This window comes from Babylonia areolata, chromosome 1 (genome assembly GCF_041734735.1).
Source record: "Babylonia areolata isolate BAREFJ2019XMU chromosome 1, ASM4173473v1, whole genome shotgun sequence".
NCBI lineage: Eukaryota > Metazoa > Mollusca > Gastropoda > Neogastropoda > Buccinidae > Babylonia > Babylonia areolata.
In genome coordinates this window covers 73,316,366-73,329,217 of record NC_134876.1, presented here as the reverse complement: position 1 = coordinate 73,329,217, position 12,852 = coordinate 73,316,366, and the positions used below count along the sequence as shown (strand labels likewise).

Genomic DNA, 12,852 nt, shown 5'->3' with positions numbered 1-12,852 from the left:
GTCTGTGTGAGTGTGTTTGTGCGTGACTGAAACCTGACTGAATACCACAGGAAACTAATGATGAGCGCCAAAAGTCAGCTGTCAATTGGGTCTACCCAAGTCGGCAGTCTGGTGTGCAAATGACTCCGTGTTTGTACAGTGCTTAGAGCTTGATCTCTGACCAAGGATAGGCACTATATAAGTATCCATATCCATATCCATCCATATATAAATGAATTTAGAAAGCATGAATATGCATCATATTCAGTATCACACATTTCATCAGTATTGCACACAATACGTAATGAAATACACAAATGACATACATACATACATACACGCACACGCACATTCAAGCACACACACACACACATACAAATACGCATATGCACATGCATATATAGTTGCTTACATTCATACACGTGTACGTGCATAGTCAAGAATACCACACATGTACGGGAACATGTACTGTGTGGATGGCCATGTCACAAACTAACCTATTGCTGAGAGAAAAGTTGAGATTTGAGGATAGATTTAAAAGAAGTAAGGGAGTCAGTACTGGGGGTAGTCAGGGACCCTATGACCAGAAAACAGTGATAGTTAAGAGTTTGCAGAATTAAGTACTGGAGTTGTTTGCCCCAAACAGCCAAGCTGTGGTTAAGCAATGTTACGTCTTTGATCAAAGTAGATTTCAGTTATGGAGTTAGTCACCAGATTTGTTAATGAACTGCTGGGTATTATCGCATGAACAAAATACATGCCACAACCCACTCTATGTACCAATATAGGAAGATGGAAAGGTGAGTTTTGTTTACCAGCTAAGGCAGAGGTGATGTGCATCACAGATTTATGTTGTTGATGGACAGGTGATTGGGGCAGTGGATGGATTCCGTGGCACCGGTCGAGGGCGTGTGGACACAGCCAAGGCATTTGACTACGTGGGGAACACCATGTTCACTGCAGCTAATGGCGACCGGCCTCGTGCTCGCAACAACATCGTCTTGCTGACTGGAAATGAAAAGAGCTTGAATTCTGATAGAGCTGTGGCTGCTGCCAGGCGTCTTAAGGTGTGTGTGTGTGTGTGTGTGTGTGTGTGCGTGTGTATTTTGGGAGGTGTGCTTGATTACTTCATTAAGGATAGTTATAGTTTATTTGGCCATCTGTTTCATTCATTGCTTCTTTCATCCCTTCAGACATAGTCACTTTGTTCGCAAGTTTGACTGCTTGCTTTTATTATAATGTTTGGTGGTCTGTAGGAATACGTTCATGTTGCCAGTATGTGTTTAGCTTGAAATCCAGCAGGTCGTAAATTTGTTCTTATTTTCCGCACTGCCCAGTGCTGTCATTATTCACTGATGAATACAGTTACATATAATGGAACACAAAAATTCTAATTCTAATTCTCTCTCTCTCTCTCTCTCTCTCTCTCTCTCTCTCACTGAAATGCTCCTACTGCCTTCGCTAAGAACATACTCACACATATACCAAAATAGAATGATAGTGATATTCTTGACTGCAGTAGTTTCATGCTCAGTTATCAACATGCCCGAAACGATGTATAGAATATTTTTGTTTCAGTTTGCTCCGTTAAGCCTGTAACTCTTAGGTTCAGAAAAGGCCAAAGTATACCACGGCAGTATTTTTTTTTTTTTTTTTTTTTTTTTTTTTTTTGTTGTCCATTCTAAATAACATTTTAGATGTGTAAATGAATAACAGTGATATCATTCTTTTTTTTTTCTTTTCATTTACTGATTTTGGGCTTGTAAAAAAAATTTTTAAACACACAAAAAACCCAAGACAATGATATGGAAGGAAGGCATACAAATCATACAATTATCTGTACAAAACTTAGAATCGATCTTCCTTTTTTTTTCTTTTCTTTGTTTTCTCTCTCCCTTTCTCTTCTTTCTTTTTCTTTTTCTTTTTTCTTTTTAAAAAAAAAAAAAAGAAGAACTACATATTAGGCGTACATCAGTCAGAATTATTGCGATGGTTTTATACCCAGTTATCAACACACCTGAAACGATGACATCATATTGATTGGTCAGTTTCCCATATATTATATTCAAACATAAAACAGCCGTGCGTGTCAAACACCATTCACACTAAATGGAAAGTGACCTAACGCCAGGGAGTTAATATTTCAGGATCAAGGTACAGGCGTCTACACCGTGGGTATCAATCTTGGGGACACCAAGGAGATTGACGCCGTGTCCTCCAAACCCCTTTCCTGGTACCAGACCCTCATCAATTCAGAGTCAGAGCTCAATCAAGTCCCAGGCACCTACTCCTACAGAATGGGACAAGGTCCTTTGTTTTATCTAATTTTGGTTTTTTAGTTTTTGTTGTTTTTTTTCATTTTCATTCAAACGTTTTCATGTACTCTTGTGTTGAGTCATTCGGATGAGATGATAAGCTGAGGTACCGTTTGCAGCATGCACGTAGCGCACGAAAAAGAACGGCAACGAAAGAGCTTTATCTAACAAATCTTTGTAGAAAAACACACTTAGATTGGAGTGTGGCCCGAATTTCACACTTAATGTTAATATGTTTGTTAGACCATGTGCATTTATTTAATTGCAAACATATGGTGTGTTTTCCGGCGCGTGTGCAAAGTGTTTTTGACTATTTGTACGTACGTTTGTGTGATGTTGGTGTTTATATATATGTATAAGCGGTGTATTGTGACAGTGTTGGTAACATTTTCGTAGATCAGATCGGCTCCTGAAAACCACAGACTATGAATTGTCAAAAGCATTTCTGATAATATTGTACTGTCTGCAAGACGCAAAATAGTCACTTATAATATTCAGTTAATTAATTCTTGCCAGATTCTGACAGATTGATTTAGTTTCTTATTTGAAGTGTATACAATCATAGTATCGATGGTATAAGTCAGTGAATAATGTTTGTTTCTTCACTGAGTATTCGGTGAATTTGACTTGCACAAACATTGGTATCTGGCCAGATATTGGAAAACTGTATTCCAATACAAATATAACTTTAAAATTATGAACATATTTGGGAATGACTGTCAAAAGACAGCACATGTACAGCATCCGCATCACCACAGCCACAGCAGCAATGGCCAGACTCAGTAGAGTGTGGAAGAGCAACGTAGCCGGCATGCCCACCAAATGCAATCTCTTGGACTATCTTGTTGTTCATACCACTATTCGTGTGAGAGACCCGGACACCACTAATTGAGACCGAAAGAAGAATACAGTGTATCGAAACCAAATCCTGAGAACGTTGCTCAACAGTCAGCAGAATTTGCCCTATTATTGAGCGGATAGTGAGGCCAGTTCATTAAGTGATAGGAATGGTTTAGAGCTGCTGCCAACAAATCAGCACCGAACGACAGACAGCAGCCGCAACAATATGTGCTCAGAGTTCACTGTGTATACTTTTAGAATATCCAATAAAATAAAATAAAGTGTTTTAGAGTGGTTGATACATGTTGCAGACACATGCAGTGTTGAATCAATTATCATTTGAACTTTTTCTGTACAACAATGATAACATCAAAAGTATTCCATTAACGCTTCAGTGTATCAGACTGGCCCAAAGGCGTGATTTTCAAACCGATGGCCACGGGCGATGAAGTGTACACGTATATAAAAATCATATTCAAATACCTTCATCATTTCTCTATGAGAAAAGCACCACAAATTACTGTTCAGAAGCTTTTTTGACAGTTCACAACAATTTTTCTGAGGTGATGTAAAATGGTGAAACAGAAAGAATGGTATTGAGGCAGATATTAGATAAAATCTTCCTTTAGAGACCCAGCCTTGTGAGAGAGTTAGGTTACAGTCCATGGGTGAGGTGATCTAAACTAAGACAGTCTCATTACTCACCTTGATCATATCGCATCGTCCTATGTTTGACCCTAAGGACTTAGGAGGGGGTTAAAGATGAATGAAACCTCGACATCTCAGGAACCTGTAAACATTACAAGTTCAGCGAGGAATGGCATGAACCACCGTGTCCTTCCGTGAAGCAAAGAGAGGTCCTTGGCACGGTGATAAAGATCGCTTTCTGCTCACGGCTGCATGTGTCTGTGTGGTGCTTTTTGCTTCTTTTTTTTCTTGCTTTTTTTGGGGGGGTGGGGGGGGGGCTTTTTTTTGGTAGTGGTAGTTTTATCTGTGACGATGGCATAAATATTCACTGGGCAATCATTCTCTGTATCGCAAAGAGCATAAAACAAATAGCAATGTGCGGAGGAAGTTCAATAGTGATGTGGGCCCCCATGAACCTCTCCTTGCCATAATCACATAATCACACATGGTTTGGTGATGTCACTCGGCATGTAAAAACCATCATGGACCCAGACCGAGTGTGCACTTTTCCAAAATGGAGACTATTTCTACATCCTTACGGCACACTATGAATCTGTCGACACCTGATGTTAAGACACGAGTTTGGTATAGTCAGGGAAAATGGAGGAAATAAAAATGAAAATCTTTATGACAGCTGGACAGAAAGGGTGACGGAATTTAAGACTTTTTGTCATGATAATCTGCAAAGATGATGATAAATGATGCTAAGGAAATCTATGTAGCGCCTGTGTTTTGCACAATTATTGTCTAATCATACGCAGATACGAAATGTGTATTTCAGGACAAAAAGATACCGGTGTGGATTTGGTCTTCATGCTGGATGGCACAGTCAACAACCGGATCTTTAACTGGATGAAAAACTTCGTTCGCAATTATGCCAGTAACCTGAACGTAGACAGTGGAGACCACCGAGTGGGCGCCATGATTTACACCTCCAGACCAGATGGACAATTCCAACTCAACAGATACAACTCCCAAGATGAGGTTACTTGTTACTTTGGTTTTCCCGACTGGTTAAACCACTGGAAACTGCATAGAACATTAATTTAGCATTTCATTTAACAAAACCAACTGGGTATTTGAAAATGGCTGAAAAAGAATGATATTGTAGTTTGCAGAATTAAGAACTGGTATTGGTTGCACCAGACAGGCCACCATGCAGTCACGGTGTCTTGAATAGGTGTTTTAACTTTTATCAGAAGTGGTTTCAATCGTGAATATTATCTCCAGTACTGCATATGACGATCATGAAGGGGATTTAAGATCCTGCGTCTGTTTTCCTTTTTTATTTGTTTATTGTTGATGGTTTTTTGTTTGTTTGTTTTTCTTTTGTTTTTTGTTGTCGTTTTTTGCTTTTTTGTTTGTTGATTTTTGCTGTGGTTTTTTTAGAACTGCAGATTAAAAGGTGTCGCTGTTTGAAGCTGCAAACAACAATTCAATACCAACACAACCAATTATAATTGTATCAGAATAAAAACAAGTCACTTCTCAGCTGCTGACCATAAGATATTCAGCTCACATTAACAGAGTAACGTCCGAACTGTCTTTGATGGTAAAATCTTAAAAGCTTGAGTGTCAAAAATAATTTGAGGCTTGGTATTGGTAAAAGGTTAATGGAGCCAGTTTTAAAGAGATTCATTCCTTTCAGTTTAACTTTAATGTAATTTTACATTTTTTTCAGTGCTGCTTGCATGCCAAGTATTCTGTGATTCTTTTTTCAGCAATCTTATGGATGTGGATGGGCATCTCTGGTACATCCACAGGCATATAAATTTCATTTTGTACAAGGTGTTCTCAGCCGTACCTCTTCCCTTAGGGAAGGGAGTCTCCAGCAGACTATTGAGCAATTTGCTGTGCTTTCCACAGGGGCACACAAAGGATAGCAAGGGACACAGTAGACCACAGGTTTGCATGAGCCCCTCATGTCTGATCTGAGGCATTAAATGGACCTTCGGTCCTATCACGGTTTTCTCGACAGGGCTACGGTGGTGATAAGAAACTCTAGGTAGAGCTGGACAGTACAAAGTCTTCAGAGAAGAAGCCCTCCTCAGTCAAGTGTTTTGGCCCTTAATCCTTACACTCTCAGTGGGCCAGGCCGCCCCCAGGTCATGACTCCTGGATGCTCTTGTATTGTCGCCTTTTTTTTCTTTTTTTTTCCCCTGGTCCTCAGCAGGTTCGAACCCGCGCCTCCAGGGTGGCCACCACTTCAGGACTGAGTCACCTTTTCTGGCGGACGTTTTAACCATTGAGCTATCGTACGCCTAGTTTGAGTGGGGAAGTTTCATTCATTCCTCCTCGACCAGATCCAGCTGGAACTCTTTCCTGCTGCTACTGCCATTGCCTTGAGAGCACGTGTCCTCTCTGTGCCAGAAATCAACAGCTGTTTCATGAGGCTGTAGGCAGATGCGCTCACAAACCCTCTTGCACCAGTCTCCATGGTGAGGACTTTGGCTTGGAAGCCAGATTCTCTCAGGCTGCTGGCTAGACTAGCATACTTCTCAGTCTTGTAGATGTGGGCTTCCTCCATTGTGCTTTCGTATTGCACAGTGGCTCAATCAGAATCGCTTGTTTCATTGCCTTGAAGTGGAGTACAATGTCAGGTCTCATGCCGCTCTTGCTGATGATTCCCGGGTGTTTTCCCCCTGTGGTATGTCAACTGTGCATTCCCAATTTTCGGCACCATCAAGCAGCCAACGTTTCCATGCTTTGGATGTTACAGCTGTTCCTGGCCAGACTTTATTGCCTTCTGCAGAACGAAACTGGAACTTATGGTTGGGTTGGTGCTCCTTTGACAATGCTCACCACGTGTGCAATTTCTTTCAGCACTTGGTTGTGCCTCCATGTTTACCGTCCTTGGCTCAACGCCGCTTTGCATGAGCTGAGGACATGTTCCACTGTTTGCCATGGCAGGGTGGGCACGCAGGGTCATCTGCTTTCCCCATTTCACCAAGTTTGTATTCAAGGGAAGGAGGTCGTACACAGATCTTAGGATGAAGCTGATCCTCAGAGGGGCCATGTTCCACATGTTGCTCCAGCTGAGGCTCCTTTGGAGCGTATTTTCCCATGTTGACCACTGCCCCTGCTGGCCTTGCTGGACTGCCTTCTGGACTCTTTTGTCATCCTCTTCCTCCTTGACCTCCTGTATGATCATGTCTCTTTTTGTTTCCCCTTTGCCTTGGACCACCATTCCATCTTTGTCGATCCCAGGCCCTGTCTGTTGGTTTGGGTGTGTCCTATTATTCCTTCGTCTTAAGACTTTCTTATGCTGCACTGACTGCCTCCCTGACTTTCCATTTTCTGCCAGTCTTCATTTGGGTTGGTTGGATCTCACAACACTGTCTCCCGAGTCTTCGAGCTTGCTGAGAAGTCTTGCCTTCCATACCGTGTTTTCTTCTACAAGGGAAGCTTTTTTCTCTCTACTGACAATCACATACAAATTGTTTGCCTGTGCAGTCTGTCATTATTCTTCTGAGGAGTATACCAGTTCTGAAGTATCCATGTTGATATGAAAGAATATCAATATTGTACTGTATATTCATTGTTAGCTGTCACAAATGGAAAGTCTAGCTGTCCTATATGTGGATAGTTGTGAAGGCTTTGTTTTTCATTTATTTTTTATGGTGGTATTATTTTAAGTACTGTAGTGATTATCATTCTTTTATTTCCATGGAGATTTTACTCACTAATCATTCTTTTATTTCCATGGAGATTTTACTTCTTGGTGGGAATTTTGGCAATCGTGATAAACATTCACAGTCGCCATCTCCCTGGCAACTCTACTATGGGTAGGGTAGGTATGCATGATAGCCAACAGCGTGTAATTGCAAACGGTTCATGTACCGCCCCACTTCCAAGCGTTATCACCACACACATTTCACAATTTAATGTTTGCTTCGACCTCGTTCTGCTACCTTTATGAATATCCATTTCCCAAAACCAGTCAAACGTCAGCTATTTCCGCCTGTGTCTGCGCATTTTCTTCTTTTCGCGCAGCACTGCCGATTAAGTTCACAAACGTGCTCTCAGAATCCTAAAATCAAAGGAAGCAAGACTTGGACACGGCTTAGAACAGCTACATCAATTGGATATGTTAAATGAATTTTGCATTTCCAGTGCTGTGAGAATTTAAGAAACCATGTTGGTGACAGATCAGAACGTCAGTTTTGACAGGAATTTCCAAGTGTCGTTTGCAGTCAGACCATAGGATATTTTGTGATGTGAGTCTATTTGCGAACGATGCAGCACAGTTACTGAGCGCTCTCAAGAGAATGTGTTTGTGTGTGGTGTGGGGTGTACGTGTTTAAAAGTGTATGTGTGTGTGTGCATGTGTGTGTGTGTGTGTGTGTGATAAAAACCAACTATACAACAGTATGGTGCGATGCTCCAATAATGTGTTATGTCTAATGAGTTCAAGACCTGTGTTAATTGCTCACATGGACCCAAACCCATCGTTCACATTTACCCTAATGCACCCCTGCTATTTAAACCGTTAAAAAAAAACATTGAAAAAAAGAGCAGACGAACTTTTCCTGGTGCAACCAATTGGAGAAAGCCTTCAAAAACAAAAGAGTGACATTTAGCAATTGTACAATATGTTATCTGTACAATACACACGTTGAGCTGGTCACTTCGACAGGATCGTTCTCAATTAGTTTCAGTTTCAGTTTCAGTAGCTCAAGGAGGCGTCACTGCGTTCGGACAAAACCATATACGCTACACCACATCTGCCAAGCAGATGCCTGACCAGCAGCGTAACCCAACGCGCTTAGTCAGGCCTTGAGAACACACACACACACACACACACACACACACACACACACACACACAAAAAAAAAACCAAAAAAAAAAACAAACCAACAACGGGGGAATAAATAATAGATAAGCTTGCATAAATAAATAAATAATAATTATAATATAGAAAAAGGTAGTAGTAATAATATTAGTAATACTAATAAAATGATAATAATAAAACATAAATAAATAAATAAATAAGACAACAATGGTGATAAATAAGCAAATAAATGTAAAATATGAAGACACACATTCACACATACACCCACACATGCATAACAGAAATGCACCAGACATGCAGTTTCACATATATGAAAGCACAGTCAAATACATATAAACGTACATGAGCTCCAACACACACACACACACACGCATTACCGTGCACCTCCTCTACCCCCCTCCTCCACACACTCATTTCTAGCCTAAGTATCGCAGCTTCCACGGCACACACACACACACACACACACACACAAACACACACTCACAGAGATGAACACTTACTTGTACAAGCACATATGAAAGCACAGTCAAATACATATAAACGTACATGAGCTCCAACACACACATACACACACACACACACACACACACATTACCTTGCACCTCCTCTACCCCCTCCTCCACACACTTATTTCTAGTCTACGTATCGCAGCTTCCACGGCACACACACACACACACAAACACACACTCACAGAGATGAACACTTACTTGTACAAGCACACACACATACGCCCATATCTCCCACCCCCAACCCCACACACGTACATACAAAGATATATATATATATATATATATATATATATATACACGTTCCAATATCCTGTTGCTCCCACAGTGTAGGCATGCATACACTCACATACCTCATCCTCTACCCCACCTCCCCCCGCACTCCCACCTCCCCTCACACACACACACACACACACACGTACACATATCTCTCCTGACACTTGTGTGCAATTTCACTCTCGCGCATTCACAAACGCACTCAAAAGCACAGACCCACACATACACACAAACACACACAGCCGCCACTGACTGGCCGCAAGAGGGATGGGAAAAGATCTCTGATGCCAAGAACGTGGCATCTAGTGTGTTGCTCGGATTAGGCATACCTACACTAACACTTAAAAAGAACAACAGCCATCTCTGTTTCCAGTCAGCAGCATATCCATATCTCATGTTTCTTAATCTAACCTTTTTGTCGTGAGTTTTGTAGACACCACGTGAACGTTAGACATACTACAACCCGGACTGTATACCAACAGACAGAATGACAAAGTGAGTGTTCTGTTTACCAATAAAGCTAGAGGCCTTCAATCATAGTTTTAACCTGTTGATGGGCAGGTGATTGGGGCAGTGGATGGATTCCGTGGCACCGGTCGAGGACGTGTGGACACAGCCAAGGCATTAGACTACGTGGGGAACACCATGTTCACTGCAGCTAATGGCGACCGGCCTCATGCCCGCAACAACATTGTCTTGCTGACTGGCAATGAAAAGAGTCTGAATTCTGAGAGAGCTGTGGAAGCTGCCAGGCGTCTCAAGGTACTGTATATACATATGTATGTATGTATCCGTGTGTGTGTGTGTGTGCTTATTTTATTATGTATGATAATATTTTATTTGGTCATTCATCTCTTTTAATTGTGGCTTTCCTTCCACTGTTCAGACATCTTTTTCTCCCAGTTTGATTTCATTATATTATTTTTCTTACTCACCTGTAGGTTCACTTAGTCAGTATGTGCTTGATTTCAAATCCAGCAACTGGTAAATCTATTCTCATTTTCTGCACTATCCTATTGTTATCATTTTGACGTTGTTCTCCTCAATACCTCGGTTGGTAATGACATGCAGATTCGTTATGTGACAGTACTTGTTGTGTACCAGTTCGATTCAAACTTTATGCCAAGTCTGTCAAACTGTTAACTCTGAGTAAGGGTTAGAAAGGACAAAAATGCCCGACTGTGGTATTTTTCCACACATTTTTTATATAATTTTACACGGACAAGTTACATCTGGTGATCTTTTGTTATCACTGAGGTTTTGAACTTGGTTTTAAGCACATCTCATGAATGGAATGTCATCGATTCCTCTCTCTTCTGTACACTTGCTTCATGCATAAAACAGCCTCAGATAAGACATGACACCTCATGCATGAGAATAGAAGGTGACCTAACGCCAGGGAGGTCATGTTTCAGGATCAAGGTACTGGCGTCTATACCGTTGGTATCAATCTTGGGGACACCAAGGAGATTGACGCAGTGTCCTCCAAACCCCTTTCCTGGTACCAGACCCTCATCAATTCAGAGTCAGAGCTCAATCAAGTCCCAGGCATCTACTCCCACAGAATTGAACAAGGTCATTCATTTCTCTTTTCTAGTTTGCTGCTTACCATAATACATATGCGTGGATTAATAGAAATGTGCACATAGGTCCATGTCTGTAGTTTCGTTTTCCTTCATTTTAGCATGTGTGTATGTGAAGGTTTCTTTGTGTTGGGGAGATGGGTTGGGGGGTGCATGACTGTGTATCAGGCTTAAGTGCATACGTTTGTCTTTTTATATGCGACTGCTTGATCACGCCCGCGCAAGTGTGTGTAACTGGAGGGGTCGGGTGGGGCAGGGACAGCATTGGTGTACTGATTAATTTTGCATTCAGATTCATGTAGCTGGATTTCACAGGGGGTAAACAATCAAAGGCAAGTGATATGCTCTGACAATAGTATTTGTAGTTTTTTATATGTCAGAAAAGTATGCTTCTGACTAAGAATTGTCAAATATATCTCTGACAATATTGTATTGTCTGCAAAACACAGAACAGTAGCGTGTGTTTGAAGCAGAACCGTGGATTCACTGTCTCCGAAGTCTTTAGTATCCAGTGTGTCAGGAGATCCCTCCTTGTTTAGTTTGTTTCTATATTATGTGAATATAGGCATGTATATTGTGCTGAGTTATCTCTTATATCTAAGAGTTTTCACAGACGTCTGTAAACAAAGTGACTCAATTAATCACCCGATTTCCGTTGTCTGTGTGCGAGGTTGTATGTGAGAGAGTGTGTCTGGTTTTAACACGGGCATTTTTTCAGCAATCACAAGTGGTATAGCAATAAATCTTCTCAGGAGCTAGTTAGGTAAGGCCTTTCCAGTAATCCCCTTGACAATAACTCGCAGGCTGAGAAATCAACACTTGGCAAAATCGAAAAGGCCTGATAGTGCTCACATCGTACATTCAGTTTTCGTCAAATTTCGTCCGGTAATAACAGCGTGGTCTCTTAATTCAAATAGAGCCGGAAAGTGACAGAGTTTGCCATCCAACCGCCTTAGGGGCCCCACACCAGATTTTCTGTCAGGGTTTACTCCCTTAGCTAGGCGGCCGCAGGTAGCTCTCCAGAGCTTGCGCCCTTTGATGGGTCATTTAATTCCACCAATTCGTCAAAACCTGAAATAGATAATGTGAATGACTTCAATTTTGAGACGGAAACGTCCCAGGAACCTGCATAAACAAACATATTAAAGAAAGTGATATTTCAAATGCTAATAAAGGTTGTGGCAAAAACAGAGTTACTTGCTAATAGTCTCAGATTATAGAGCATTGGCCTTGTGATCATTTGGGCTCAAGGCAGGGAATAGCGCTAACGGCTAAACAGACGAAAGGTCTGGCATATGCATCTTAATACTGTGTTCGCCGAGAAATTTTGTCACCACGGGGCAAACGGATAGGCCAAGTTTGCATCACTTTGACATGGTAGGTAAATTTAATCATCATTAAAACTGAGGATTGTGGAGAGTGGTTATTTCCGATTTCATTATTAGTGAATGATGATGATAGCCTCTTCTTCTGGTGTACACTGATCTCTGAAGATGGAAATACTCTTCTAAATCGTATTCTGATCTTTTTGAATTCCGTCCTAAGAACATGCAACATGACTTCATGATATTTGATTAATTGTATTTAACAATGCCTAAGCAAATTTCTTCCAAAGATAGTACTTGCAAAAAGTAATGGTAGCTCTCTACAAGGCACACAAAAAAATTCACTGACAAGACTTGGAAGACGAAGCAGTAGATTGTGTGTGTGTGTGTGTGTGTGTGTGCGTGTTTATGCAGAAATTTTAAGACAAGGTGTGGGCAACTGCGAAAAAAATTAGAATCACATTTGTATAAAGTTGTGACTTGGCGGTTTGGGAGATGAATTTCATTTCATAATAGAGTGTCCAAAATAAACTGATCTCAGAAAGAATA

At 41.1% G+C, this 12,852-nt stretch overlaps 1 protein-coding gene across 10 annotated transcripts in view; it reads left to right on the top strand.

Moving 5' to 3' along the window:
- Window positions 1-12,852, top strand: part of LOC143287281 (uncharacterized) — a 224,924-nt gene that overhangs the window by 128,631 nt on the left and 83,441 nt on the right. For all 10 annotated transcript variants that reach the window (XM_076595285.1, XM_076595233.1, XM_076595278.1 and 7 more), the window contains exons 66-70: window positions 846-1,046; window positions 2,127-2,286; window positions 4,603-4,805; window positions 9,957-10,157; window positions 10,811-10,970. In XM_076595285.1, coding sequence (XP_076451400.1) covers window positions 846-1,046; window positions 2,127-2,286; window positions 4,603-4,805; window positions 9,957-10,157; window positions 10,811-10,970 — 925 coding nt within the window. The remainder of the gene's footprint in view (window positions 1-845; window positions 1,047-2,126; window positions 2,287-4,602; window positions 4,806-9,956; window positions 10,158-10,810; window positions 10,971-12,852) is intronic.